Source organism: Artibeus jamaicensis, unplaced genomic scaffold (assembly GCF_021234435.1).
Source record: "Artibeus jamaicensis isolate MK-2021 breed Jamaican fruit bat unplaced genomic scaffold, CSHL_Jam_final scaffold_537, whole genome shotgun sequence".
NCBI classification, from domain to species: Eukaryota; Metazoa; Chordata; class Mammalia; order Chiroptera; family Phyllostomidae; genus Artibeus; species Artibeus jamaicensis.
Window position 1 is genome coordinate 2,712,155 of NW_026522047.1, and position 27,943 is coordinate 2,740,097.

At 56.9% G+C, this 27,943-nt stretch overlaps 1 protein-coding gene across 1 annotated transcript in view; it reads right to left on the bottom strand.

Annotated features, from left to right (window-relative positions):
* Positions 1-27,943, bottom strand: part of LOC119037689 (bifunctional heparan sulfate N-deacetylase/N-sulfotransferase 4-like) — an 85,475-nt gene that overhangs the window by 8,328 nt on the left and 49,204 nt on the right. The window contains exons 4-9 of the mRNA XM_037129982.2: positions 27,741-27,926; positions 25,640-25,768; positions 7,674-7,856; positions 5,549-5,645; positions 2,670-2,793; positions 837-1,011 (exon numbers count right to left, since the gene is read on the bottom strand). Coding sequence (XP_036985877.2) covers positions 837-1,011; positions 2,670-2,793; positions 5,549-5,645; positions 7,674-7,856; positions 25,640-25,768; positions 27,741-27,926 — 894 coding nt within the window. The remainder of the gene's footprint in view (positions 1-836; positions 1,012-2,669; positions 2,794-5,548; positions 5,646-7,673; positions 7,857-25,639; positions 25,769-27,740; positions 27,927-27,943) is intronic.

Below are 27,943 nucleotides of genomic sequence, written 5' to 3' on the forward strand. Positions count from 1 at the left end.
AAAAGAAAGAAGAAACATTTCCATGGCCAGTTATCCTGCTATGTTCTTTGAACATCCCCTGTGGCCTTCTTTACCTTGGTGTTGCTTTCTACATGCCATGAACATACTCAAACATGCCTGTGGTGCTAGGATTTCCGTATATGTCCATGGTCACCTCTCAAAGCCCAGGTCACCGGCCTCCACGGGGCCTCGCTGCCGCCGACTGGTCAGTGTCCCTCTGACCACCCTCGGTGCACCCCGAGCTGGCCTGCATGCCACTTCTCCTCCCGCAGCTGCCTGCCCCGCTCCCCTCTGCTTCACCGGGTTCCCTGTGCTCAGCTCCTGGGAAGGACAGGTCACCATGGTCCCTCCACGTCTTGCAGCTGCCCGGCTCTGATGCCCACATCTGCCCCGGGCTCAGACCCATCCCAGCAGGGCCTGCTCTCGGCGCCGGTTCCGCCCCAGCAGCACGGCCGAGGCTCCCCATCCCCGTCTCAGCAGGTCACAGCGACAGCCCGCCCCCCGCCCCCCACTCCTGTCTCCTGTGCTGTGACTTTTTCACGGGGACACAGAAAGCCCTTGCTCAGCGTTGTCGACAGGTTCTCGGCCGGCGGCGACAGAACGCAGGACCTGGGCGGTTTTACAAGAGGCCAGTCCCTGCGCTGCTTGTCCGCGCTGCGAGGAAATGCCACTGAGCAATGCAGGGATGTTTGGGGGTTTGCCGCACTCGGTCACCATCTGGTCGCCATCCAGGCAATTCGATTCCCCCTTGACCCTGTTTCCACCAGGTTCTGATTCTGGCCTCTGAGTGTCTCGAGTCTCCCTGCCCCCGCCTTTGTACCACCGACACCCCGTACCTGGTACCAGGAGTAGGCCCGGTCCGAGGGGTCGATGAGGATGGTGATGATCTTGGCCTTGGGGACCAGGGAGGCAGCTCGCTTGGGCGCTTCTTCCGAGTGAAAATAGTTCGCGCTCTTTTCAAACAGAAAGTCGCCAGTGACATTGGATGGTGTTGGAAAAAAGTCCATGTACCTGAGGGCAGAGGAGGACCAGCTGAAGGCAAGGCCTGCACTGCCACAGGTGGGAGGGACGTGAGATGACCTGCACGCCCTTCCACCCCTCCATCCAGTTCTAATGTCGGTGAGAGGAGAGTGGAAATGCTGTCTACTCTGCAGAGTTGCTTGCATGGACCCTGCAGGGGAGGGGCCGGGCGGAGCCCGCGGGCCACTGGGACAGAGAGAAAACCCATGAGCTTCAGCTGATGTTCTGTGCTGGCCAAGCCAGACCCGGAGAAGTTAAGCTTACCCTTGGCAAACAGCAAATGACCCCGTGTTGCCTAGTGAACAACTCAAAACGGTAAATTTATGTTTGCAAACTCGAAGGCAAACGTCTTCCAAGGAGCGTGGGGGAGGCGGGGGCGAGGTCAGAGGGGCTAAGTGCTGCCCCCCACCCCGGTGCCTGTAGTGGGCTCGCCCCGTGAGCGCAGGAGCGTCTGTCTGCCTGGTGGCTCCTGCCTGTGGTCGGCAGCCCTTGGCCGGCTCCCTCCCGTGTGCAGGGGGGGCGGCCCCCGTGTGGGACCGGCATGTTCTGAGGTTGATGCCCGGCCAGGTTTAAGGCCGAGTGAGACCCCCCTCGCCGCTCACCCACCACCTCTCTGACCCTCCGATGCTCCAGAAATGACAGGGAGCGAGAAAGATGCCTAGGTGACACTGTTTTCCCCTTTGACATTTGTCAGGATGTCCCCCCAGTGCGAAGGGGTGAAAGATTCAGCCTCAGTCCTGCCAACAGCCTGCCTCCCCCTGAACTCACACCCGCAATCGCGGCTCGGCCTTTAGTGACTTGCCTGCGATTCCAAAGTGCATCTAGTGTTTTTATGGTTCACTCCAGTAGTGAGATCCTAGGGGCAGAGGGGACAAGTCTCTACTGAGTGGACGAGAGTGGGCTCCCAGGGAACCCACCCTCCCTGGTCCTCAGTGGGTGTGTCTGACGGGGCAGGTTCCTGGGAGGTGGTCACGGTTGTCCCATGTGGCAGAAGGGGCTGCCCTCCGGGTGCCCTGTGTGCCTGGGGGCTGGACTCCGGGGACCCAATCTCTCAGAATATTAGGGTCAATCGAGGGAATGCCCCAGAGAGAAGGTCTGTTCCGTTTAGCTTGTCAGGTTTATTCTATTCCATTTCAGAAAAAATACTGTGGTTTAAATATCTTTTCACAAGTGATCAAATGCAAACTAACGTTCCCTTTCTGTGCTTGTGTGACCAGCATGGATTTGGTTTGGGAAACGCTCCGTCAATGGCGTGACAAACACCAGCTTTGGTTATAATCCATGTGGCCAAGGAGGACATGTGTCCTGGACTGCGAAATAAAACAGCGCACTGGTTACTTTTTCCTTGGGCGTCATTGTGAAGACAAATCCTGTGTTTAGTTTCAAAACATTCTAGGTGCAGTGAAATAATAATATGTTTAAGGAGATTTTTAAATATCCTCATGAATAATTCTCCTGAAAACATCCCATAATCTTCGACACCCTAGCACATTAATTGACCTGAAACGTATCGTCATCACTGCACTATCCAGACCAAGTCAGAGGCTGCGCTGATGAGACGACCGTCACTAGGAGTTAGTGTCTAACGTGCCTGACACACACGCCCCGCAGCTGTGCGGGGGCTGCACGAGGGTGCGCCGTTCCCTCACCAGTCGATGCCCTTGTGGTAGTTGTTCCCGTTGAAGAACTGGACCTCCTCGAAGGTGCGGGGGCTGGGCAGGCTGCTGACGATGGACGGGTGCATCAGCAGGAACAAGTACAGGGCCGTGGTGCCTGCAGGGAAGCGGGCGGTTGGAGGGAGAGGAATGTTACCTCGGCAGGATTTGCACTCGAGACGTAGCATTGAGTCCAGGTGATTTCCTTAAACCCGGTGAGGTGCCTTTCATGTGACGGCAACCGGGTGATTATCCACTGGTCCGCACGATTCTATTGGCCGCAACTCGTGAGTTAATGTTACCAGTGGCCCAAGCAGGCACTGCAGCGGGAATGTCGGGAACCGGGGCCCAGTGCCCTCCTGGGGTCCGGGGCCACAGCACCGAGGGCATCCCGCGAGACCCTGAACCTGCTGGGTCCCCCGGTCAGTGAGATAGAACACAGTCCCCCAGCAAGCGTCTGCTGGCGCTGCCCTGTGCACTCCCCATGGGGAGGGCAGGCGGTGACAACTCTCCATCAGAAAGAGGCCTTTGCTGGCTTCCCTGCACCAAAGGGGTGTGTGTGGGTTTGGGTTGAGCCAGCAGGCACTTACAAGCCCGGGGAGGCGGGTCCCTCCCACTGTGAGAGAAGAGGCGGGGGCTTTCCAACACGCAGACAAAGCCTGTGGGCTCTGAGCTGCCTGTGCACCAGGGGGACACGGGGCTGGGACAGGACAGGGGAAGCCCCTCCTCCAGGGCGCCAGCGTGTGGTCGGACGTTCAGATAGTCGGCCTTCGAAGCCAGGCACTGCCTCAGCATGGCGCCCGAGGGCTATTATCCCGGGTTTCGTTCCTTTTTGTCCAGTGTCTGATACAAACCCTCGGGAAGGAAGCGGAAGAGACCCCCCACCTTCGGGCAACTCTAGGGGAGACTCCGTTCTACACACCACCGACCTCCTCCGGGCTTTCCCGGGGGAGCCGGTCCGCTGTGGGAAGGAGCCTGGCCCGCCGAGGCCGGGGCCGGCCTTCTAAACGAGTCCCGGCGGGTGCCTGTGCTTGGAGGGTCCCTGTGCTCAATCTAACCCTTTGGGAAGTCCTCCCCCACTCTGGTCATGTCACAGTTGGACCGGAACCAGGACCAGGAAGGGTGCCTCTCTGTGCCCAGGACCCCAGCCGACCGGGGACTCTCCAAGCCTTCAGCCTGGCCTGGAGCAGGTCCCGCTGCCAGGGTCCCTCCCAGGGCTCTGCTACGGAGACCTGGGGTTCACGTCCATCCAGCTCCACCTGGTGGCCTGCCAAACAGCAGCCGGGGGGCCAGTTTGTATCTCGTGTTGAGGCATGGGCCACCCGAGGCACCCGTGAGTTGACAGCTCGCATGGAGCCAGGACCTTTACAGTTACCTGGGCCCAGGCTCCTGGGTACCACAGCCTCCAGGGGAGCAGCGGCTCCGCCCACCAGAGCAGCAGTCCCGCCCACCAAAGCAGTGGCTCCGCCCACCAAAGTAGTGGCTCTGCCCACCGGAGCAGTCTGGAGAGTGGGCTCCCTCCCACAGTGACAGGGTGGGCTTTAAGGACAGTCCCAGCCGCTATTCACACCGGGAAGCCTTTTCATGGCGTATAGAATATTATCACCTTTGTTTTTACTTTGTCTTGGGAAAGCCACAACCCAGCTAGAAGCTTCATTATTTCCATCCCGGTGGGTCACATGTTAAAATCTGAATGTGCTGTTGTCTCTAAACACAGACAAGGAGGGAGAGGAGACACTGACATACTAACGTGAGGTTTTCCGATGGAACTAGTCACACTCTGTGACAAATGGTAGAAGATAAGTCCTTAAATTTCTGACATAATTTTACAATGCAGGGCTGTTTTATTTCCTCCATAGTTGTTCCAGAGTTAGCCCCACTGCAAGGGTTTCGGTAGGAAATTAACGCCATTTTCGACCACAGCCACCACAGCGACGGCAGATGTGAGGATGGGAGCCGAACAGGGGCCTGGCTGTCCTGCTGCGATTTCCGTCCCCAAGGAGACTTCCACACCAGTGCCCAGCGGTCCGGAAATTCCTGCCCACAACCCCCTGGACGTCTGCCCACCCCACCACAAACACCTGCACGTCACCCCGCCCCGTGGGCCCGCCCAATGCACCGCCATCGCTCGTTGGGCTACGCCTGGTGTGCTCGCTGATGAAGACGCTTCTTCTAGAGGCAGCGAATTCGGAATACAGCAACTCAGTAAAAACTTTAATTAATCGGGACATGAGCAACGTGTATAAAACTGTCACGTCCTGAAGAACGTGTAAAATACTCTAATTAAAAATGCCATCTGGTCGCTGAAATACTTCCCTCTCCTACACCGTTGCTCTTTGGCCCACGAGGAAACCTGGCTGAAGAGCCTCAGGTGCACCAGGAAATAAGCCCAGCCCACACTCACGCTTAATGATTATTCACACACATACACGCACACACACATGTAGAACATGGGAAAGTAATAACAACGACAGCTGAAACAATCGCTGCAAGGCTGGAATACGCTGGGTCACATTGTTTGAATCAAGCACTTTTTAAAATAATTGAACTCAGGAGTTAATTAGGCCAAGCCACAGAAAGCAGAAGTTAAAAGTCATAGGGCAGAACGTAAACTCAGAGTTGTCAATAAATAGACATCGTTGGATGGTTTCGGCATCTGTTGTTACGATGTTTGTCCCTAAGTCTGGTTCCAGCAGTGCCCGGGTCCATCCGAGGACCACGCGGACGGAGAGCGGGTTCCCGGCAGGGCGGGCAGTGGCCGGGGGACCATGGGGGTGCAGTGGGGGAGGGGGTGTCTGCCATTCCAGCAGCGGTCCGGCGGTGCTGCCGGACAACCTGTTCAGGGCAGAGAGAAGTGTGCCAGCGAGTCTCACCTGTTTTCTGTGGCCCGATGACGAGGAATTTGGGTAGGTGGTCACATGTCTTCTCCCGGGACCAGATGTCCTTGTGCCGTTTGTCGTCACACGGGTTCTGCAACAAGAGACAACAGTGAGGCCATGGGAATGGCTCAGGGCGAAGGGTCGAAGGTGCGTGTGCCCTGGACCAGGGGCAGACCCTGCTGTGGTTCGGCACTGGTTTCCACGGCACGTCCTGACCCACCACGGCCACCGAGATGCCGTCTCTACTCCTCAGCCTTTGGGGTCCGACCCACCTGACAGCAGTTTCTGGCCCTTCCCGCCCCCCCAGAGGCAGGACCGCCCTCCTTGGACTCCGGACATGCCCACCTTTTCCGGACCGTCCAGCTTTGCCCACCTCGGCCTCCCTGCTCTGCCCTCCCACCCGTGGCCGTGACCCTCAGGCACCACCCAGCCCTCGACACTCGGGAGAACTGAAAGGGCCCTGAAAGGAAAGGGACACGGTTTTGGGGAACATTCGCCGGCTGGCGAACGGGCCTCACTGTATTGGTGAATTCAAACGCTGTGCTCACAAAATTCTTTCTAAACAACACGTGTTGGGCATTGAGACAATGACATTTTCACCCCGGTGTTTAAAACGGCCCCCCCATATGTGGTCCACAACACTGTGCTTTGCTGGTCCGTCACCCGCACCTCCCTCCAGCCCCAGGTCCCGCAGGCTGTCTGGAGACCGTCTCCTGCGTGCGGTGTTTGTTCTCTTGCTTTCCCACGAGACCGCCAGCAACCCTGGCAAAGGCGCTTCGAGGGACTAAACCGCAAGGCTGGCACTTTCGGCCGATCTTCTCTACCGGCCGCTGCGGTTCTCACTGGGGTGTTTTCTCTGTGGGGCCGAGGTTAGCTCGGTGTAGAGTCTGCCAAAGGGAATATTTTCAATTTGATTGTTTTCTATATTGAAATGTCTTAATATTAGACAGCAGTATCTTCACAGCCGTTTTCCATTTAGAATGTCTTTTTGACAAGTAATTTTTCAAGGTGAAACCTGTCAAATAAGTTGTCTTTGATGACGATTCTTTGGGCCATTTGGTCAAACGCGGGTTCTGCGGAACCACAGAATTCTCCACATTCCATCCAGCTCTGAGAGAAACGTAGTCAAATTAAAAGTAGGGGGACATACCAACCAACGCCAGACGCAGTGAACTCCCCAAGCTCAGCCCGGCAAGCTTGCTCTCGGCCACGGACCCCTGGCCTGCAGGCCGCGTGTCCGCCGCTGAGCCGTCCATCTGCTCGGGAGGCTGCCGAGGCCCAGGGTGCCCGGCCGTGAGGGCTCCGCACAAGCCGAGGAAAGGCGTTTCTTCGTGACGCTGGACGTGGGTCAACACGTTTTCTTAGACAAACACCGTCACTTCTCGGGGCCCCTCCCTGGGAGTCACACCGGCAGGAGTGAACCACTGGGCAAAACCCCAGGATGCTCAGAGGTCGCCGTCCAGGCTGTAACATGTCACCGCGACAATGGCGCTCACAGTCCTCCGGTCTCCCTGTCAGGGCCCCACGGTGGGGGCACCGGTAGCCCCGTCTAGGAGACGTGCAGAGCACCCGGGGAGGGAGGTTGCGTTTCTCACTAACGGCCGAGGGTTGGGGATCCCGGTGGGGCTGGACTGTTTGAAGAGCAGTCCCGACTCTGACGGCCCCTTTTATCAGTGGGTCTGACCCCAGGGAAAGATGGGCTCGATCCAAAGGAGCGGAAAGACACAGTGAGGACAGACTCCATGTGAAGCAGGAGGTAAAAGGGCTTTTTGCATTTATTCACACCCTCTGTGCCGCATGAATCCGCCTTGGAGTCTGATTCTGGGCTGTCTGGTGACAGTGCTCTGGTTTCTGTTTTCTAGCCCACCCGAGCCCAGCTGAATGCAAAAGTTCCCCCACCAACTGAACCAATGGACAAAACCTCAGAAAGACAAGCCAGCAAAGAAATACAGACAAGTCATGGAACAGTCAAAGTGTATCATCGGAGAGAGTAAAACGATTGGACAAAGAAGAAGCTCATGTTAAATGCCGGCTTCACCGCCTCCAGCAGCACTCGAACGCAGCTCCGCCCTCCTGGTTCCTTCCCCTCCCCTGACCCACCCCAGAGACTCCCGGTTACCTGCCACAGAGGGTCTCTCTGCTCCGGGAAGAGCTCGAAGTACTTGCGGGCCAGCTGCACCGGGGGCAGAGTCTGCAGCCGCAGGTTGGTCCAGCTCTGCACGAAGCTGGCCAGGTTCATGAAGGTGTACGAGCCCAGGCGGTCATTCCCGTAGTTGGACAGGTGGGTCATGAAAATGCTGATCTGAAAGGTGAATAAGAACAACCATGAAATATTGCAGGCCAAGGCCCCAGAGTGGCAGAGAAGCTTTGGGCAGTTCCTCCCCTGAGTTTGGAATTCCTGAGAAGTACAATCACCATGTCAGGCGGCGTTCCGGGTGGAACTGTAGCCCCCGAATTCATGTGTTGAAACTGTGGCCCTCAACGTGACTCTGCACAGAGGCTCGGCCCTTAGGGAGGTCGTGAAGGCTGAATGACGGCATCAGGGCGGGGCCGAACCGTGACAGGTCTGGAGAAGAGGGGTCTCTCTCTGTCTCTCTCCCCCCTCCTGCCCCCAACAGTGTGTGGGGAAGCCCAGCGGCCCCAGCCTCTGGGACTAGGCGCTGGCAGAAAACACAGGCGTGTGTTTAGGCCGCCGGTCCGTGGGCCCTGGCTGGGGCCGCAGGCTTATTCCCACTTCAGTCGCCACTCCTGAGCTCACGCTGAGCGTCAAAGCTGAGGCGGGCTCGGCGCCCCTTCCCTGCTCCCTCTGGACAGTGTAGCTCTCAGACCCCGTAACCTCATCCCCGCCCGGCCAGTGACCAGGCAGAACCACCGGCTCTGAATGGGACGCCTCTTCCAGACCTTTGCTACTGTAGGGTGCAGAGAGGCTCAAGAAAACTTGTTTCTTTCTGGTCTGATGAGGGATTTTTACTGCAATAAAGGAACTAACTTCGTTCGGCAAAAACACTCTTCCACATTCATTGATCCTCGTACAAGTTTCCCTACCTCAATATTTTCCAATGTATTTTTGTGGATCAGAGACTAAGAAGGAGTGAAACCTAGACCGATTACTGCTGAGAGAACAGCGAAAACTCTGAACCTGAATACGGATGTGACCCGGTCTGCAACCCACGGGCGTGGGGTGGAAGGAGAGACTTGGGTGCGGAGGACGCGCACAGCCTTATCCGAACGGCAGAGGGCGCCAGCGCAGCTCGCAGGCGGCTCGCAGGCCAACCACAGGGGTGCGCACTTGTTCCTCGGTCTGCGTTTGTGCAGAGAAGTGCTGAGATCCTCTTATCACGTGTGATTTAGCTCGATAAATATCTCAGGGCAGCTATTTTATAGTTATGTATTTTATTAATGTCATTAGAAAAGCAAAAGCGATAAAATGTCACAAACAATAACAGCGAAGCAAACGGGTGAAATGAACCAGGGGAAGAGCGGACGGAGAGCGGGCGCAGGGAGCGCCAGCGCCGCAGGCCTGGCCCCGCTCTTCGGGGAGCGCTCCGGCTCTCGCCCGGCTCCTTCGGAAATAACTGGTTTTCAGTGCCCACGGCAAGATGACGTCGTCGTCGCAGCCTGGTGGGAACAGCCAGCTACTCGGCGAGGTCGTGCGCAGCAGTGCGGCTCCGAGACTGGCACGGCCTCGCCAGGAGCGCCTTTTGTCTGAAGGAGGCGAGGCCCTGGCTCTCTCCAGGGCCTGCGCCCGGTGCTCCCGAGGGCCCTCTGGGCCGAGTCACAGACGGAGCCCCGCGCAGCGCCCCCTTGACTGTGCAGAGCCCCTCTGCTCTCTCTGCACTGCGCATGCGGGGGAGGCCGCAGGCCTGTTCTGGGGGAAACGACTGAACTGACCTGAGACCCTTCCCACGTGGCTGGAGGCGGGGTCGGGGACGCAAGATAATAACCGGAGGCCCGGAGCACGGAGCAGTGAGTCTAAGCCAGTCCCCGTGACACACGAAACCTCAGGACACCCCGGGCGCAGCACAGCCACGGACGGCGGGGGCAGGACACCCCCACTGCGTCCAGGCCTCAGGTCTCCTGGGCGACCCGGTGGCTGGAGAACCAGGTCTGACCTGTCATGCGTGACACCTTCACCCAAACAGCTTCACAGAGAGGCTGGCAGCCCACATTGGTTTTCTTTTTGAAGGAAAGGGTGCCTTTGAAAGACAAAGGGTGTCTGTCTACAGAAGAAAATATAAAATCCATGGGAGTGTTAGCTTGGTAACTTAAAGAGTTTTCTTTCCAGTTGAAATGACAGAAGGCAGATTATTTGGGGACTCTCACATGAAAACTTCTGAGACCATGGACGACGGCACTTGAGGAGGAATCACAGAGAGACTGCACAGTCACCTGTGAAGGCGGACTCGCTCCCGACCGTTCTTTCAGCCCATTTGTCCCCCTGGACTGCATCCAAAGCTTCTTACTCCAAAGGTCAGAAGAGAAAGGCCATTTTTAAGTCTTTAGCAGCTTGTTTAGACTGAAGTTTAAATTAAAGGCCCCAAATGCTAGGTGATAGAATGTTCTTCCTGGAGATTTGCATAGATGGCCCTGTTCGAGCTGGCTCAGAGTGCGTATGTCCCAGGGTTTATACTGGCCAATGACTGTCTGTCTGTCTGTCCATCTGTCTCTGTGTCCTCTTGGCAGGACTCAATCCCAGAGTTTCTAGAACCTGACCTGGTGTCCGTAACTGATGGCCACATAATTGCAATTGTTCTCGTGAGACCTTTATAAGCACAAAATAATATCCATTTGATCCCAATAAATATGCATCAACTCAGGTCACTGCTATGATTCAGAACCGAGACTGTGTGAAAAGCATGTGCTTCAGGGTAATTACAGCTTCTCAGGACTGAAGTTATGATGAAAAGCCAGGCCTGCAGGTAGAACTCTGAGGAATATAGTAAAGTCATAGAAACCTTCCGCCTGCCGGCTGGCACCTTCCTTCTAAGATGGAAGTGTAAGGCACCCGAGTGTCTAAAACCCGACAGAGGACAAACTGCGAAGATCACTCTTAGACCAGGGCGGCCGCCTAGTCCTGCGTCGCCACGGTGCTAACAGAACCCGGCAGCCCGGCACTAGGTCACTGCCCGGAGCGTCCACGCCCGAGCAGGCCGTGCTCTGCCCGCGAAGCAAACCCAGCGCCACAAGCTGGGGCGCCGCCGGGAAGGAGGGCTCTCAGCTGAGCCCGTGTCTCCGCCCAACGTCCCTTCACTGAGGATGGACACGGGCCCTGCGACCGCGTGACGGTCCTGGGGCGGCCTGGTGCCTGGTCCGAGGGCTGCCCTGGGACACGTGTCTGCAGAGCAGCGACTCTGGGGCAGCTGGAGCATTTCAATCCGGAGTTTCTGGACAAATAGCTCGTTTCAACTGCACGACCTGTAGGAGGTGAGACTGACCAGGAGAGCGTGTGGGCCGAGGTGTAAGAACAGGTGGAGTGGCAGCCTGTGATGGCGGCGAGGGGGTCATTCTGGTTTCCTGGACGGAACACACCGTTGCCCTTCAGCTGGCCGAGCGGCCCCTCCGTCTGCCACGATCCCCAGCCCCCCAGCACCGTTTGTGGGTGGCGTGGCTGTGCCACATGGGTGCATGGTTTGCAGACACACTGCTGGGCCTGGAATCACTGCAGCACAGACGTGTGCGTGGACTCAGACATGCAGGGCTTCATCCCCGTGACAAAGACCGGTGGGGACAGCGTGTCCAGCGAACGGGTTTAAGATGAGACATCAGGGGCTAATCCCAGGGGCCACCGCAGCAGCGTCCAGAAGGTCCCGGAGTTCTGCATCCTCACGCGGGCTGCGCTGGCCGCCCCTGCCCTTCGGCTCCTACCTACGCCCTCCCTCAGGCCTCCGCACCCCCAGCTCCATTGCAGCCCAACTGGAAACACGGCTGAGTGCTCCTCTCCTTCCGAAACACGGAAATCCAAACTCGAAGGCTGGGAGTTGATTCTTCATGAGAAACACGAAGCACGATTTCTGAACGTCAGGTGCAACACGCACGCTCCCAGTCCGGGAAGGTCATTACCTGTGGAATAAACTCACTTAAAGATTAATCCAGAGCCCGAGGAGAGGGGAGGCTGTGTACACAGGGGTGTGTAAATCGTGACGGTCGGGAATTAAGTAAACATAACCGAGGCCTACGGAGCTGTGGGAAGAAGCGGCGTCATCGTGGCGAACGGGGCGGGGGACATGGTGAGTGTGGGTGAGCCGGCGCCTTCCTGAGTCGTGGGTTGAAGGTTAGACAACTATTAGTTTTGTACGCATTTTACTTTGCCTCTCTTGTGAAGTTGCTAATGTACAAAACATGGGAGGAAGGAAACATGGGAAAATAAAACAAGAAACAGAGGTCTCGTTTATCCACGGAGTAAAGCATTAGCCCTCCAAATGGAGTGAGCATGTCTCAGATGGCAGCGGCGGGACAGTCCCCTTCTCCTGTGACAAGCACAGTCCTCGTGGAGGATGGCAGCGGTGGGACAGTCCCCTTCTCCTGTGACAAGCACAGTCCTCGTGGAGGGTGTGGCGAGAATAACCACAGCCAGAGTGTCAAACGCAGCACCTGGCACTGAAATTTAAAATCACCTTGTAGAGCGAATGTTCTTACTTGAGGGACAAGTTAAATATCTGTAAACAGTGCCTTGAAAAACGACGCCGCGCGTGTGGGGAAACCATGACAGAAACAGCAGCTCCACGGCCGCGGTCGGCGGGCACTGCCCCGGACAAGCCGTGTGCACGGGCGGCTGCTTTGGCTCCGACCCCCGGAGGCCTGCGGTGAGCTCCTGAGCAGGGGAAGTGCGTTGTGTTTAAAAGTATGCTGATAGCTTGTTAGTTATCAATTAGGCTTTTGGTTCTCATACAGTGTGAAGATAAATGGGAAGCAGGGCGGGGTCCCTGGCAGCCCCTCGAGGGCCCTGGCTTTCCACTCACGTTCCGGAACAGTCTTGTGTCTGTACCGGAGTCTGAGCGCAGGCTGGAGGCGGGGAGCGCGACCGAGCGTCAGACGGAGCCTCTCGGGCGGCCTCGGGGACACGTGTGCTTCCAAGTATACGCAGGTGGCACCCCAAGCCCCCTCTTCTCAGTCCCATGCAACCGGTCACCGGCAAGTGCACCCGTCTGTGCTCTCAGGTCCCGAGACTAAAGGACATTTGCCCGTACCTGGCGTGTTGTCTGCCTGTTGGTCTAAACCACGTCGTCCTCTCGGAACTCACTGTTGAGAGGGACCACGTCCTTTCCAAATGGAGCAAAAACCGCTGAGCGGTCGGTCAGCGGTGGGTCCTTCCCCAGCGCGACCAAATTAATGAAACATAGGTCACGAACACAGCACTGGGGAGGGGCCGGATCTTCTGTCATTACCTCACTATCGCGCCCCTCCGATATCCTCATCCAAACAGATGCTGACTGGACTCAGACAGCGGAGTGGAAAATATTTATATATCTACGAGTGTTTTTAAGATTCACCTATCAAAAAATTGCCCCTCCTGTTCAGGGACATCCTGCAATGAAAAGTAAACAACAGCGATGACCATAGGAAGCGTCCTATTGGCCCACAGTCGTCATGGTGACGGTGGATGAGGCGCAGCGGGCTGGGGCAGGAAGGGGGTCGCTCACACCTGGGCCACGTGGCCTCGTGGGGCTCGCAGCATTCCGGGCGCTGCGCCCTGCTCTCGGAGACCCGAATGTCTGATTTAGGTCAATTCGATGGCCATTCGAGGATTTATGAATTCAGATACTACCTATTTCCTCGGGCAAATCTTTACTCATGAGTAAAGACAAGTTTATTAGTATGAAATCAAAAGCTTATTGAGAGGAGCAGCAAAATGTAACATTAAAATGCTGGAGGAGCCGGTAATAACTCATTTGTAGTGCAGATTTTGCAAATTTTGACTTAACTACTTTGGCTTTATGAAGAGTCCATCTCGGCTGCAAAAGGAGCAATCCTGGGACTATGATGGGAAGGAGATGATTCAGGGCTGTTTTTATTCGCTTACCGTGTCTGCTAAACACCAGTGAGCTAGCTCTGTGTCCTCCAAAACGGCGAGCGGACCTGAGAGCTGGCGGACGCTGAACAGCCGAGGCCACGGGGACAGCCTCCGACTCAGGGCGCGTGAACGAGGTCAGAGCAGGTTCCTCCAGACCCACTCAGAGCCGGGGAGGGGGGCAGGCGGGGGGAATAAAGGCATCCGGGGCGGCAGGAGTCGTCGCCGGGGGCACAGTGGCATCTGCTCTCCACCCCCCGGTCCTGGATTTCTCGGAAGGGCCCTTCCAGGGCACGGACATTTCTGTCAGAACAAAAGGAGGCCCCGCAGTGTCACCCTGCTTCAACGTGTCGCTCACGCCAGGGAGTGGGTTCTGCGTGTTCACGCCCAGTGGCTCGTTCTTTGTCTCAGAGAAAACGAGAGGACTTTCCTCGCAACTGGGAGCGAGAGCAGCAGCAGCTGGGTGGCATCTAAAAACGTGAGAAACGAGTTCTCCACCGAGTCTGTTCTTCTGGTCCGTTGATTGGTCATTGGGTCCCACGGCTGTACAGGCCGCCTCGAGGCTACCACGCGTCCCCTCCTGGGGCTGGACTGCGGACTCACGAGGCCTAAAGTGCATCTCAAAACCAAGTGAGCAGGTCACAGACTCTGGGCCCCTCCCCCAGGCTCACCGCCCCCCCATGCCCAGCCTCAGTCCGCATGGCGGCCACCTGCTTTTTCACGATCAGCTGTCTGGGATGTCACCGGCCCCTCTCCGGCACAACTGCTCCTGCCCCACCACCGAGCAGACGGCAGCCGAGGTCCTTGTCCTCCCTCCAGCACCGCACGTGCCCTGCCCCGGCCACCCCAAGTCCCAGCTGGCCTGGGGTCTCGGCCCCACCCACCCTCCTGGGTACTGACTGTCCTCTGTCCGGCAGTCGGACTGCGTCTCTCTAAACAGGATCTTCCTGCCTCAGACGCCCGTTCAAAACCTTCCAAAGACATCCGTGTGGCTAGCCACAGAGTCCTGTAAAAACGTGAAAACCACGCTGTACACACGTACAGAACACAGCGCCAAGTCCCCCTGTGGCCGGCAGGGCCCTGTGTGCTCCGGTCCTGTGACCTCGAGGGTTTTACCCCTCACCCCTCTGCTGTGTCCAGCAGACCAGACTCCGGAAGGTTCCTAAACCTCTCTGTGGGGCACCTCTCCCAGCGGGGTCCACACTAGGGACAATCACAGGGGTCTCCTGACGCCGGCGGCCGGCACACCCCTCGCCCAGCCGCGCCCCTGCCGCAGTTCCCCGGTCTCTCCGCACGCGGACGCGCACGCTCACTGCCGGCCGGGGACCTCCCTCCTCTGGGACGCGGCCGCCGCCCGACACGGGCCGCCCAGCGACTCGTTCCTCGTCCACGGAAAACAGAACATGTACAAAAATACTGTGGGAAATAGACACTCTTTTTCTTTTTGCCACCTCGAAATGGCTTCTCCTAAAATGCTAGCTAACGAAGATTTTAAGAGTTCTCCATGGTCTGCTGACATATTTTTGTCATCGCATTCATCATAATAAGTATGTGATTATTACAGTACTTTAAAAATTATATTAAAGTTACTATCATAACCCCTGTTCCCTTTCATAATTTTAACTGTCTCTCTAGTGCGATCATTTACCTGGTTCCAGAACGGGAATAAAGAGAGGTTAGAATATTAAATACAAACTAAAGGCAGGCGGGAGGCAGAGAGAGTTCGGAGGCATTCGCCGTGGCCGGGAACAGGTGAATAAAACAGGTGTATAGAAGTGACCCGTGACCAGTGGAATGTGAATTTGGCCCTAAGCTTTCGAAGAGCCACAGTGGAATGGGGACTGGTCCGTTGTGCGGGTCACCGTTTCATAAGAATAAAAAAGCAGTTGCTCGAGAGGGGCGGAACTATTTCTGGCATTAGGGTTTTTCAGGAATTTCTCCCAAGATCTTCCCAGAGAGGCCCTACCACGCAGTAAGGGGCCAGGCCGGCAGGGCCCCTGGCAGAGTCCCGGCAGCCCACGTGGCACAGACCGGCGTGAGCAGGACGCCAGCAGCCGGGGTCTCAGAGGGGACGCCGGCTGGGGCGCAGCTCCCGCCTAGTGGCCCGACCCCAGGTCACTGTGGGAGCGGCGGGGCGGGGGTGGGGACGCGCAGACTGCCCGGGACGGAGCCCCCGAGTCCGGCCCAGCCCCAGGGGCCAGGGAGCCAGCCAGGCGGGCACTTGGTTTCATCTCTTCACGGTTCTTCACTTCCTAACCCAGACCCCGGGGAGGAGGCAAGGAGGTTAATAAGTCCAATTAAAACTTAAGATAAGTATACCAGATACTACAATGGTTTCTCCATTATAAGCCTCTAATTTGTCAACAGTCCAAGTGTACAAAGAATCACCGCCTTCCTTGTCGTGACGGGAATAATAAGTTCAAAGCCTTCATCCCACCCATCTTTTCTTAGGAACGGACACCACATTTCTTTCAGTTTCCCTCCGACGCAGAGACACTTTATTAAAGGCACTAAGTGGAATGGTAGAAAGCCTGCGTGCTTTGTAAAACGAGGCTCATGTTAACTCTCCTTCGTTGGTTGTTAACCAGACACTATTCTTACCACCACGACGGCTTTGGAGGCAGTGAGCGCACGGCGTGGCCTCGCTGCCTGGTCTCTGTGGGGCAGGGACCCAGTGGCTCCGAGAGGCTGCACTGAGGCTGCTCATCACAGAGACCAGAAGAAGGAGGAGAAAAAGGAGGGGAGGGAGGGGAAGGGAGCACAGTGGGGGGGAGGGGGAGGAGAGAAGGAGGGAGGGAGGAGAGGGAATGCAGGGAGACGCAGGGACTGCGCGTTGCCACGGCGACAGTTGGACAGTTGGCTGTAAAGGGCGGGCAGCGGGTGCCGCCCTCCTGCCTGGTCTGTGCTCTCGGAGGTGAGCCCCGGTGTCTGAAGGTTCCAGTAACGGGCCCAAACCCCACAAGGTCCAAGGAAAGAAAAGCTGTTCTTCTCGAGGAGGGGACATGCCGAGGGGACAGCAGCTTGAGGACTGGGAAGGGAGGCGTCGGCTCTCTTTCCAGCCCTGAGGCCCCACACTCAGCCCCCGAGTGGCGTGGCCCAGGCGGGACGGAGCAGCCGGCCGCTCCCAGGCCCCTGCGGGCAGTCCCTCTGGCCCTTGTCCACTGTGCCCCCACACGCCCTCGTACGCCATCAGCTCCTCGTGGTCAAATCAGTGAAGAATCCACACCCTTACCTCACTTGAAGGTCACAGAGCCCTTGGCTTTGCTGACCCTTTCTGAAGCTTCCACATGCCAAGTCTCTGTGTCCCCTCGCCCTGCAGCCTGTGAGGACTGTCCCTGTGTTCTCGTTTGTCTGGTGTGTGATGACACGGACGGGGTGCTCATGGTGAAGGTCAGGCAGCCCTCTCCAAAGAGGAGAGGTTTGACCTGAGACCTGAGAGGCAGGAGAGTCGGCCTCCCAGACTCCTGGGGGCAGCTCCTCGGAGCCCAGAGCCTGGTGAGGTTAGCAGGGCAGCCGGGGGGGGGGGAGGCAAACACGCTGTGTGTCAGGGGCAGGGACAGATGTGTGGGGGTCGGTTGTGGGGTGGTGAGTGAGGGTGGGGGGGACCTGGTCAGTGGGGAGAAGGCAGCAGATGGCCTGGTCGGGGCCCAGAGCTTGAACCGGGTCCTGAGATTCAGTGTGAGAAGCCCTGAAGGGATTTGAGAGGGGCCAGACACCTCGTCTTGCATTTAACCGCCCCCGTCCCCACTCTGGGGATGACGGCATCCATGTGGTCGGAGTGAGAGCAGCTTTGAGGGCAGAGAGAGCGGAGCAGCGTCTGGAAGGCTTGCTGCAGAAACCTGGGGCACAGAGAGATGCCAGTACGTCCTCAGAATCCATCCATCCCACAGACCTGTCCTGGGCCCACGTGGGCACACACTCAGAAGGGGAGGGTCTCCAGGTGGCTGGTGCTGTGCTGGTCTCTACAAAGTCATTTCAAAGCCACAACTGTTGAGCTCCTGGCTGCTGACCACCAGTCCCTCTGGCTTACAGACGGGCTCCTCTCCCGGAGTCTGAAAGGCCGATGCTGCCGCCGGAGCCATTATAAACCACAGCATGCGTTTGTTAAAGACGAGCTCAGCAAGAGGGGATGAAGGCTGCCTCCAACCTGGGGCCATGCGTGTGGTTCAGTCCCTTCCTCATTCCCCCAGGTGTGTCTGCGAGGGTAACGCCTCTGCCGTGCAGCAAGCCTGCCGACGCGGGTTCCATGGCTCCGGCAGGTGGCGGAGTGGACGGCAGGTGGCCTTCTGGGAGGAAATGGCAGGAGGACAGCAGTTTCTAATTCACATCTTTTATTCTCATTTGATGTGACTGTGGACCTACAGGTGAAGGAGAGTTTAAGCGGCTGTAATAGCTACTTAAGAAGGAGCGAAGATCGACTCCTTGCGTTTACCTTTGAATGGCCTTCCTGGGTGCCCGGAACTGTGATAACAGTGACAACGGCATCTGGGGGGACCACGTCCACTCAGAGTCTCGTCTTCCCATTGTTGAAGCCCCTGACTCTCAGGTGGCGGCAGGCCTGTGTTCACAGGTGCACGACCTGCTCTGCCCTTGAAGTCTCGGCTGCCTCTCTGCCCCGGCGGCTGTTCTCAGGGACGGGCTGCTGGGTCTGAGCCTCTGCCAGGCGCCCGGCCCAGCGGAGACCGCCCCGTGGGGTCTGCGGCTGCAGATGCACGCATGTCCCCCCTCTGTGGGGGACGCGGGCCCTGCCTAGACTCTTCTATTTAGCGGGTAGGTTGGGTTTTTAAAACCCGTACTAGGTTCAACTCATTCATCTGTATTACCTATAATTACGTGACGCTGGGGAAGGTCTTTCACTGTTCGTGCCATTAATTTTTATGTGTGAACCACAGAGCTCACTCTGACCCGGTTTGTTCACATTTTGAGCAAAACTCAAATGACAGCCAGTGTTGACTCTGCGGCATGAACCGTGTATGCCCGGCGAACCTCTCTTCGAATAAAAGCAGAAGAGCGCAAGCTTTAAGACCAGCGGCGCGAGGCAGAAACAATGACCTCTGACAAGCACCTCGGAGACGCGTTTAACAAGCCGTCTCGTGTTTGATGACTCGATTTGTTTCCCTGGAATAAATACCAACGACAGAAACGTTACCACTTAAAAACAGCTCACAAGGCACGACAAGGTGGCCCGACTGAGAACGTTTTCCGCAGCAAACACACAATGAACTGAAACCTCTGTAAAGAGAACGTCCCTTTCACACGCCGCGCACGACTGGGACGGAGAAGCCGCGAGCAAAACCCAAACTCAGACGCGCCCGGAGCTTAGGGGCTGCAAACTCGCCTCAGATGATAAAAGGGACATTGAAGTCCACTTTTTCAAATAAGAATTTTGTCCGAGTTACTCACATTTTCTCTGACAAATCAATGCTTTCCCCCATTTTACAGACAAACCCTGATGTGGAGGGAAACTGCACGCCTTTCTCTTCAGAATCCAGTCGGCCAGGAAACACGTCCCGGCATCCCGACACGGTCACTCACACACACACACACACACACACACACACACACACACACACACGGTGACACCACCTTACCGCGACCTCCTCAGAGTCTCCATGATGAAAAACCAAAACTCGAGAAAGTGGCTGAGACACTAAGAGTCCCAGGTGCTGCCGTCTAAGCAGTAGGTGGCATTGTGACAATTCACTACAAATTCAACACCAGATTTCCAATTATTGTTATTATTTAAAAAATCCCCACCCGAGGATATGCTCATTGACCCCAGAGAGACAGAAAGAGGGAAACAGATCGATGCCTCCAATGTACGTGTCCCAACCGGGGATCGAACCTGCGCCATTCTGTGCAGGAGCAAAGCTCCAGCTGACCAAGCCCACCAGCCTCCGCGACTTCCAATGATTTTTCTCAATTACTTTTCCATTTAAGATTCATTACATCTCAAAGAGAGATTTAACAAATAAATACCAGCACAAGTTAACTTGAGTGGCAGAACCCTTCGGATCTCTCTTGATGAGACTGCACAGATGAAAATGCAAGACTTAAAAAAAATTCTTCAAAGAATTCGAATACCCGCAAATTAAGTTTTGACATAAATACTCCTGATCCTGCCGACACATACGCGGCAGTGGAAGATCTGAGACAGGATAATTCCACTTCCCGAAACCCAGAAATGTGAGCCGAAGCAGGCGCGGTAGGGGATGGAAACCCTGCGCTCGGAGGGACTCGGCGCCTGCGGCGGACACGGCGGAACCGCGAACTCCGCGGTGGGGCGGCGGCCCTCCCTCCGACGGGCGCGCCCTCGGCTGCAGCGCCTGGGACTCCGCGCCTGGGACTCCGCGCCCGGACTCGGCGGCCGAGCGCTCTCCTCTCACTGTCAGGACCTCAGCGATCTCGCCCCCACCCTCCCCTCGGTGCCAAGAGCACTGGGACCCGCATTGACACCTTACGTCACTCAAAACAGAAAAAAAAAGGCGCATCTACCGACCGACGCCCCCGCGGGGAGGAGGCCGTGGTCTGCGCCCCGGGAAGTGTGTTCCCGCGGAGGAGTCGTTCCGCCGCCTTCCATACGCTCCGGGAAAACTAAATTATCCCGTTACACTCGACGAAATAGACTCCCCAGTAAAGCTCTGCTGTGTTCATTTACTGTTCTAGGGAAACGAAATGGAAAAAAAACGACGCGATTTTCTGACTTGTTCCTGGGCTGCGACTACGCGGGAACGCAGAAGCCTCGGGAGGAGGCCTGGCTTCCTGCTGTTCGGCAGAGGGCAGAGTCCCCTTGGAAGACAAACCCGTGCGCCCTGTGGGGGGCGCACCGCGAACTCAGCCCTCCGCAGGTGGAGGACGTGGTGACTTTGCAGGGCCTGCACCTCCCTAAAAGCGGGGAGGGCGCCGTTTCTCTGCGCGCTCCAGGCCCCTGTGGTCACTGGTCCCCACCTCAGAGTGGACAAGAGGGACACTCTCCTGTAGAGGCCAGGACCCCTGGACCCAGACCACTGCCGAAAGCGTGAGTCACTGGGTGCTGGGGACTCACTTCCTTTTGTGAAGGGCAAGCCTGCAAATCTCCAAGGAAAGTTTAACAAACCAGACCGAGGACCCCTGGCTGGTGTGGCTCAATGGATTGAGCGCCAGCTGCAAATCAAAGTGTCCCTGGTTCAATTCACAGTAGGGGCACATGGCTGGGTTGTGGCCCAGGTCCCTAGTAGGGGACACATGAGAGGCAGCCACACAATGATGTTTCCCTTGTTCTAAAAATAATAAAATCTTTAAAAAAACAGACTAAGGGAACAGGAGAGGTGATGTGGTCTTTCGTGGAAACAGGGTTTCCCACGGTTGGCACCCTCCGCGGCCTCTGCCCACCCAGCCTCCACCCCCACCACACCAGGGGCTGTAGGTCCCGGAGCCGGCAGGAGGCAGAGCTCCCCTGAGCAGAGCAGCCAGACTGGCTTTATTCTGCAAACACACACATTTCGGGGGCACGGATCCCAGCCTCCCGTGACCCAGTTAGAGATGTGACTGACAGGACTAACTGGCAGGGTGAGAGGAGGCTCACGGCTGTCTCACGGGGAACAACGCAATGATTAACACATAATAAACAATGAGCCGGTGTTTCATGTACTCACGACTCCAAACCTACCCTGTGTTATTCTATAAAGAGGTATATTTTGGTGAAATATATAGTTGCTTTTATCCGGTCGTTAGAATTTTCCATATAGTGCACAGTGGTCACAGAAACTCGAAATTGAAGTCATCAGAGAACGCTGAATGCCTGGATATCGGTCATCAATAATTCCTTTCCCCTGCTCTAAGCAGACTCGGGAGGCCTCTTGCAATCCGATTCTCTGTGCTGCACGTCTGACGTGCTTCTGAGAACCGCTCCCGCACCAGGAACAGTAGGTGGAGTCCAGCCAGGTCCTCCCACTCTGAGGTTCTCCCCACAGCCGCCCACCCCCCAACCTGCCTGTGGAGCCGCAGGGGTCAGCGTGCAGGCCTGCCGCCAGACGCGGGGCTCCGAGATGGACACACACGGAGCCCGAAGCTCACTAAGGAGCCCCTTGAACTCCAAGGTCAGCTCCAAGATCACCGGAATTTGCAGCCGGCCCCAGACAGGCAAGCGCTGGGGGTCTGGGCTCTGCTCTGCACCTGGGAACACGAGGCAGGTTTCCTGGCCATTTTCAAGCACTGCAGAATCTGAGCATCTTTGACCATGTCCATTAAGAAAACTTAGAAAATTCCACTTTCACACTGTTCTTTGTGCGGGAGAAAACTGAAGTGAGTAAGGGGGAAAACGGCATCTGGTAGGGCACATTCATTTCCAGCTTTTATAGCCACGGGCGCACCATCCGCCACGGCCCAGACTTCCTCGCCGTCATCGGCTGCTGCATATTTTATAGCGCAGTGTCTGGACTTGACTGATGGTGCCTCACCTGGTATAAGCTGTTTCACCTCATCCATGATTAAATTATATTTCTTCCTGTCTGAACAAAGATTATATTGAAACTACAGGAAGGATTCGGCACCAGGGAAATACACGTTAGTATTTGACAGTGTGAAGCAGAACAGGAAAATACCGGTCTGTGACCGGGTCGAGAAAGAATCCGAGGAGAGGAAGTTCTCTGAATGTTAAGTGACACGGGCCTGGCTGGTCTTTTGAAATGCCACGCAAATGGCCCCCTGTCATTTAGTTTTCAATTGCACGATTCATCTGGGCAAAGGGAGCTGGTGACCAAGGAAATCAGGAAGCCCCATTCCTGGCAGGACTCTGAACTGAAAGATCTCGCATGTGGCAGTTACAGTTCACACGTGAGTCAAGATGTAAAACACATTCCAATTTGCATTTTCTGTCTCACGGTATATGAGAAAATAATGACATCTTAAAATGCATAAGAAAATAGGATATCAGCAAGAGTCAAAATTAACACACACAAAACTACTGTTGGAAATGCACGGAGAAAACCTATCAGGGACCCTCGGGCACAGCGGGGGTGCTGGTAAACTTTAGGGGGGACGGGCATTCCCGTGAAGCTGACACTGGACGGGGACGTGGGAGACGTGTGCTGCTCTCAGGTGGCACGCGCCCGACTGCAGTGTGGACGGGGACGGTGGGAACCAGACACACACGGGCGACTTGTCACGGTTCTCGGATCCGGTCCCCTCCTCAGGTGGACGAGCTCCCACAGCAGAAAGAACGATGCTGTTGTCAATCCTGCTTTTGAGTGCTCTGGGGTCGGGGGAGTGCCGGGGACACCCCCGCACACCGTCTGAGCGTTCGGTGTCCTTGGAGGGCACAGCCCCACAAAGGAACCCAGGGACCACCTGGAGCTCACTCCACCTGCTGTGTGAGCGGCTGCCCCAGCTCTGTCCGGGCCCTGGTGGCGGAACTGCTTTCTCCGCTGCTGAATCTCCCTGTCTCATCTCAGTCTTTGATCACGTGGCAAGTGCACTCTGTCCTCTGACCTTGCAGCATGGATCTTGCTAGATTTCTAATGTGGGTCTGTCATATCTAAAATTAAACCTGCTTTGTATTTTTTATGCCTCTATTGAAAGGGCTCCACTTTCCAGTCTGACCGGATAGAACCAAACACGGATTCTCGGCAGCAGGTGAGACACCAAAGCCAGGGAGCCCACGTTCCCACAACGTGCCATCTGAATGGCTTCGGTGACGAGGGGCACGCGTCCAGGTGCAGCGGAGACAGCTCCCGGCCTGGCAGGTTCAATCCGCCCTTAGGCAGGTTCGCCCTGTGTGCTGGCCTTACGCCGCTCGCTTCCTTGGAAGTGATCTTGGGGCTCTCCTCTGCTCCCTGTTGCGTTTCATTTCGTTGCACTTGGCCCGTCGTTCCAATGTGCCCGGAGGACCTGGGTTATTCACACCGCCATCTGGGGCAGGCCCCATCACCACCTCCTCACCGGCACCGGCAAACCCGGCACTGAGGACTGAAATCCGTACGCCAGTCGAAATCCTCGGAGAAATTCGCCCTGTGAGGGAGCCGTCACGACCCACAGTGTCTGCAGGGTTTCTGGGTTGTGCACGTCAGTCACTGGGCGTTCAGTCCTCAGGGCTCAGGCCAACACCGGTGACCCCGTGTTCTGGGCCCAGCGTCCCAGACGCCACTTTCCTGTGGCCACGTGGGCCAGGACACAGGGAGAGCAGGTGCTCTTCCTCGGGACGATTCCACGGTGCCGAGTGCTGCAAACAAGCACATTCCCCAGGGAACTTAGACTGACGCCCCAAACAGCACGGTCGCAGGTGACGGAAGAGGCGGCTGGATGCGGGGAACCAGCCGGGCGTGAAGGCCAGCGGCCTCTTGGTTTTTCTGTTTCTTCCCTCCCTCCCTCCGCTCCGGAGCTCGTTCCTCGCCACACTTGCTGGAACCGTCTCACTAGAGACACCAGCTAATCCGGCAGCCTCAGCGCTTCTCCCCACGTCTGCGGGGGAGGGGGGAGTTCTGCTCACAGCCCCCGCCGTGGCACCTCCATCCGCAGCAGGACACCCGGACAAAGGTTCCCAGTTCACGTGGTCTCTCCTGCACTTCCACTTCCAGCTTTCGTTCCACTCCCAGGGGGCTCCTCAGCTGGCAGGCGGGTGGTTGGAGAGTTGACGTGACTGGGACTGGGACACAGGTGCCGGGACAGCTGCGCAGACATCACACCGAGTGTGTCTGGTTTTCACACAACGGGACCTGAACTGGTCAACCGAGGAGAGCACGCCGGCCCCCGCGGTCAGTGGAGGGACAGAACACAGTGAGTGCTCACCCCCCGACTGGCTCCCAGCTGGGACCGTAGGGTTTCCTGCCTTTGGACTTGCACTGCAGCCTGGGCTGCTCCGGGGTCTGGGGTCTGCCCACCGGCCCTCCTGCGTGTGCATCTTGCCGGCGCGGAGCTGGGGCCTGCCCACCTCCGGGGGCACAAGAGCACCCTCCTTCTGGTGAACCCTCCCGCTCGGCCTCCTGCCCATCTGCTTGTCCGCACAGGGCTGCCCGGGACACGGGTGGTGGCTGCCCGCAGCTCGGACGAGCCCGGCCGTGGCGCGCACTCGTCGGGTGCTCGGGTCTCTGTCCTCTGCACGTGTGCCCTGCCCTGAGTCCACCACCGCCTCACGGTGATGAGCAGGTGTGGTATGTGGCCGGAAGGCGCCCCCTGCCACCGCGAAGCTCCGCCTGCAGCTGAGATCAACCCGGCGGCTCCGCAGGCTTTTTCAGTGAGGTCGGCAGTGGTTACGGTTTGTTTTGCTTTAATAACTGCACAGTGTGTGTGTGTGGGGGGTCCTTAACTGTAACAAAGCATTTCCAGTCCCCCATCCCCCTATCCATTTCACAGTTTCCACCTCTATGTGGGGTAGGTTTTTATTTAATTCCATCGGGAATTTAAAATACCAAATAAATACCGCACATGACTTGTATAAATAATCCCTTTAGGCGTACCTGGAGCTTCCCCCGATAGTGCGCGGCTGCTTTGCTGAAAGCAGGAGCGACTCTCTTCGGAACATGGCCCCTCCAGCATCCGTGCGCCCTGGGGCGCAAAAGCAGACACCCTCTGTGAGACCTTAGAGGAGGGAGCCTCCCAGGGGACAGAGCAGAGACCACCCCCACCGCCACATTTTCCCTAACATGGCAGGAAGTGACATGGCCGTCACTGGGAGCTGAAAGGGCGCCACCAAAGGGAGAAAAGGCCCAGATTCTCTCTGTGATCCCAAATAAAACCAGCGGAGGTGCTGGCAGAAGGAGCAGGTCTCCTGAGGTCTGGAGCGGGAAGCAAACTCACCTGAGGGACAGAACGAGCGCCATGAAGTGACTGTGAGGGGCCAGCCTTGCCCACAGGGCGCGTGGACGTCGCTGCTGCCCTTCGAGAGCAGGACTCAACCTGCAAGGCTCCTGTGCAACTGAATCGCTGTTCCCAACACCAGCTTTGCACACACCCGCGTCTCGCCTGGTTTGAGGTCCCCAGGGAGAGATAATTGGGAACCGCAGCCCAACTTCTCCCTGGCAGGGCCGGCAGTTGCAGATACCAGGGAAGCACATTCCTGAGACCCCTGACGTTCGCGTGCCTGGCACACAGGGAACACGTACCGGGTTCAGCAGGACGGTGAGGAAGAGCTCACCGCCCCGGATGCTCTGGTCCAGCTCCTGGGGTCCGCCGGGGTACTCGCTGTAGAAGATGGTGTGGGTGAACAGCCCGCAGGTCTGCCGCGGGAGGACCTGAGGGTGGGACACGGGAGACAGGGACTCGTTAACCACTGCTCTGCTGCCAGGACTTGCGGCTGCCCCCGCTACTGCACAGCCCGAGGGAGCCCGGGGTTCACTGTGATCAAGAGCTGATTTTGGTGGGATGATGGAGATGGCAAGGGAGCTGGCACCTCAAAGCTATAGGTGTGTGCCCTGTGCCGCTGAGTCGGCCTTGACTGCGGGCGGCCCCATGACCCGGTGACGTGCCTGGGGCCCTGTCCTCACAGCCCCGCTCGGCCCCGGAGACTCAGCCTGTGGCTTCTTTCACAGCGTGAGTGCATCCCACGCGGGGTCCCCTCTCCCAGCTGCTGTGCTCTCCCCGGCATCACTGTCTTCCCCGAAGGGTCCCGCCTGCTCCTGGGGTGCCCAGTGGGACAGCTACGGTCTGCCGCTCGGCCCCGAGACGGTTCAGGATTAATCTGCTCCGAGACCCGCTGTCCGTCTTCTGACATACAGGTGTGTGTGTGAAGCTTCCCACTCAGCTTCGTCAATCCTACCCACCAGTGAGTGGTGTCAAAGGACTGGCAGAAATAAAAGCCTTCTTAGGGCTCATGAATCCAAGCGTGGGGATCCTGCCAGGTTAATTCCTCGTGGCCTTGGGCATTGGTATCCTCGCCCCTGAGCTGTGGGCGGACGGCTCTCAGGCTCCGCCCGCCCTCATCACGCCCACCTGACCCTGGCTTGGCTTTTCCGATGCTCTGAATTGAAATTTTAATCACGGAAGTAGTTACACAATCTAATGACTGCTTCTGGCATGTTCTGTGGTAAAGCTTAACATTCAACACAGAAAGCAAATAAGTGATTTGATTCCAATAACTTATTTTGACTAATAAACTACTCATTATCTAAAGGAAAACTGCATCCAATTGTAGAGAGTAGTTTTAATTGTGTTTATTCTTTGCTCAGTTTTCATACTGGTTTCTATTAAACCTAAGGTAAATGAATGCACGTAATATTGGTTAAAAGGAAGGTTTTTATTTCCTAATGTGTCGACTGGCGGCAGCCTGTGGAACAGCTGGGCCCTGTCGCTCTGGTCTGGAATGACAGGACTAGTCCGTCTTCTGCCTCCTGATTTCCTCGAAGAGCGACACCTCCATCTGCATTATCAGCAGCTCCACTTAGGTCTGAGGCTTCCAGTGCCAATTTACACTAAAACATTAATATTTAATGGGGAATAACTGTTGAGCAAGTTTGCTTTTTCTTTGGTTTTAGACAGTGATGACACAGATGGACAGGGAGGTAATTCTGTGTCCCAGGCACCTGAATGATGGGCTGGGGAGACACGCAAATTTAAAGGGGGGAGAAGAGTGAGTCCGCCTCGCTAAGTTCCAGGCGACGGACGGGGAGATGGGCTGTTTAACCTCAGACTGAAGAAGACCGTTTTTCCTTTCTGAGGTTGTAAACTCCCATGTAAAACTCATTTGGCTTTATTCTCATATAAAGGAAATGATGCATCATTCTTACATCAGATTATTATTTTTTCAGTGACTGTATCTGAAACAAAAACCTCCACCTTCACTCCTGTGATGTCCCAGAAAAGGTGCCGGAAGCCAACGCACAGAGGGAGCCACCCGCCCTGGAGGCTGGGCGCTGGACTCTGCTCAGACTCCAGACCGCGGTGCCCTGCGGGGTGTTCTCTGGCCCGGAAACTTCTCAGGGAAACCGCCCACCGAACAGACACAGGGAAGCTCCCCGCAGTGGGAGGTCCTCGGGCAAACCTTCGGTCCCCAAACCGCAGCGCATCGCCTCCGAGAACCCTCTCCCACGGTTGGCGCTGGTCTCGTTCTCGCCAGAACCACCCACTGTTTAAGAAGCCGGGGTGCGGACAGAGGACGTGTCCCCGCGGGGCCGGTCACCGCCGCGGGGCGGCAGGATTCGGGGTGCGGGTGTGAGGGGTCGGAAGTGCCGCGCGAGGCCCGCCTGCGCCCCGTGCGCGCGCGCTCACCATGATGCTGTTGTGGATGAAGCCTCTGCGGTGGCGCGCGGGCTTCAGGTGCGGGTACTCCTCCGTGCTGGTGACCTGGACGCCCCAGACCTTCCTCCAGGCCGCGTACAGCTGCGCGTGCACCGGGTAGACGCCCGAGTGGTGCGGCGACACCGCGTAGCCCATGTGGGTGGGGATCCCGTGCTCCTGGAAGAGAGTCAGAG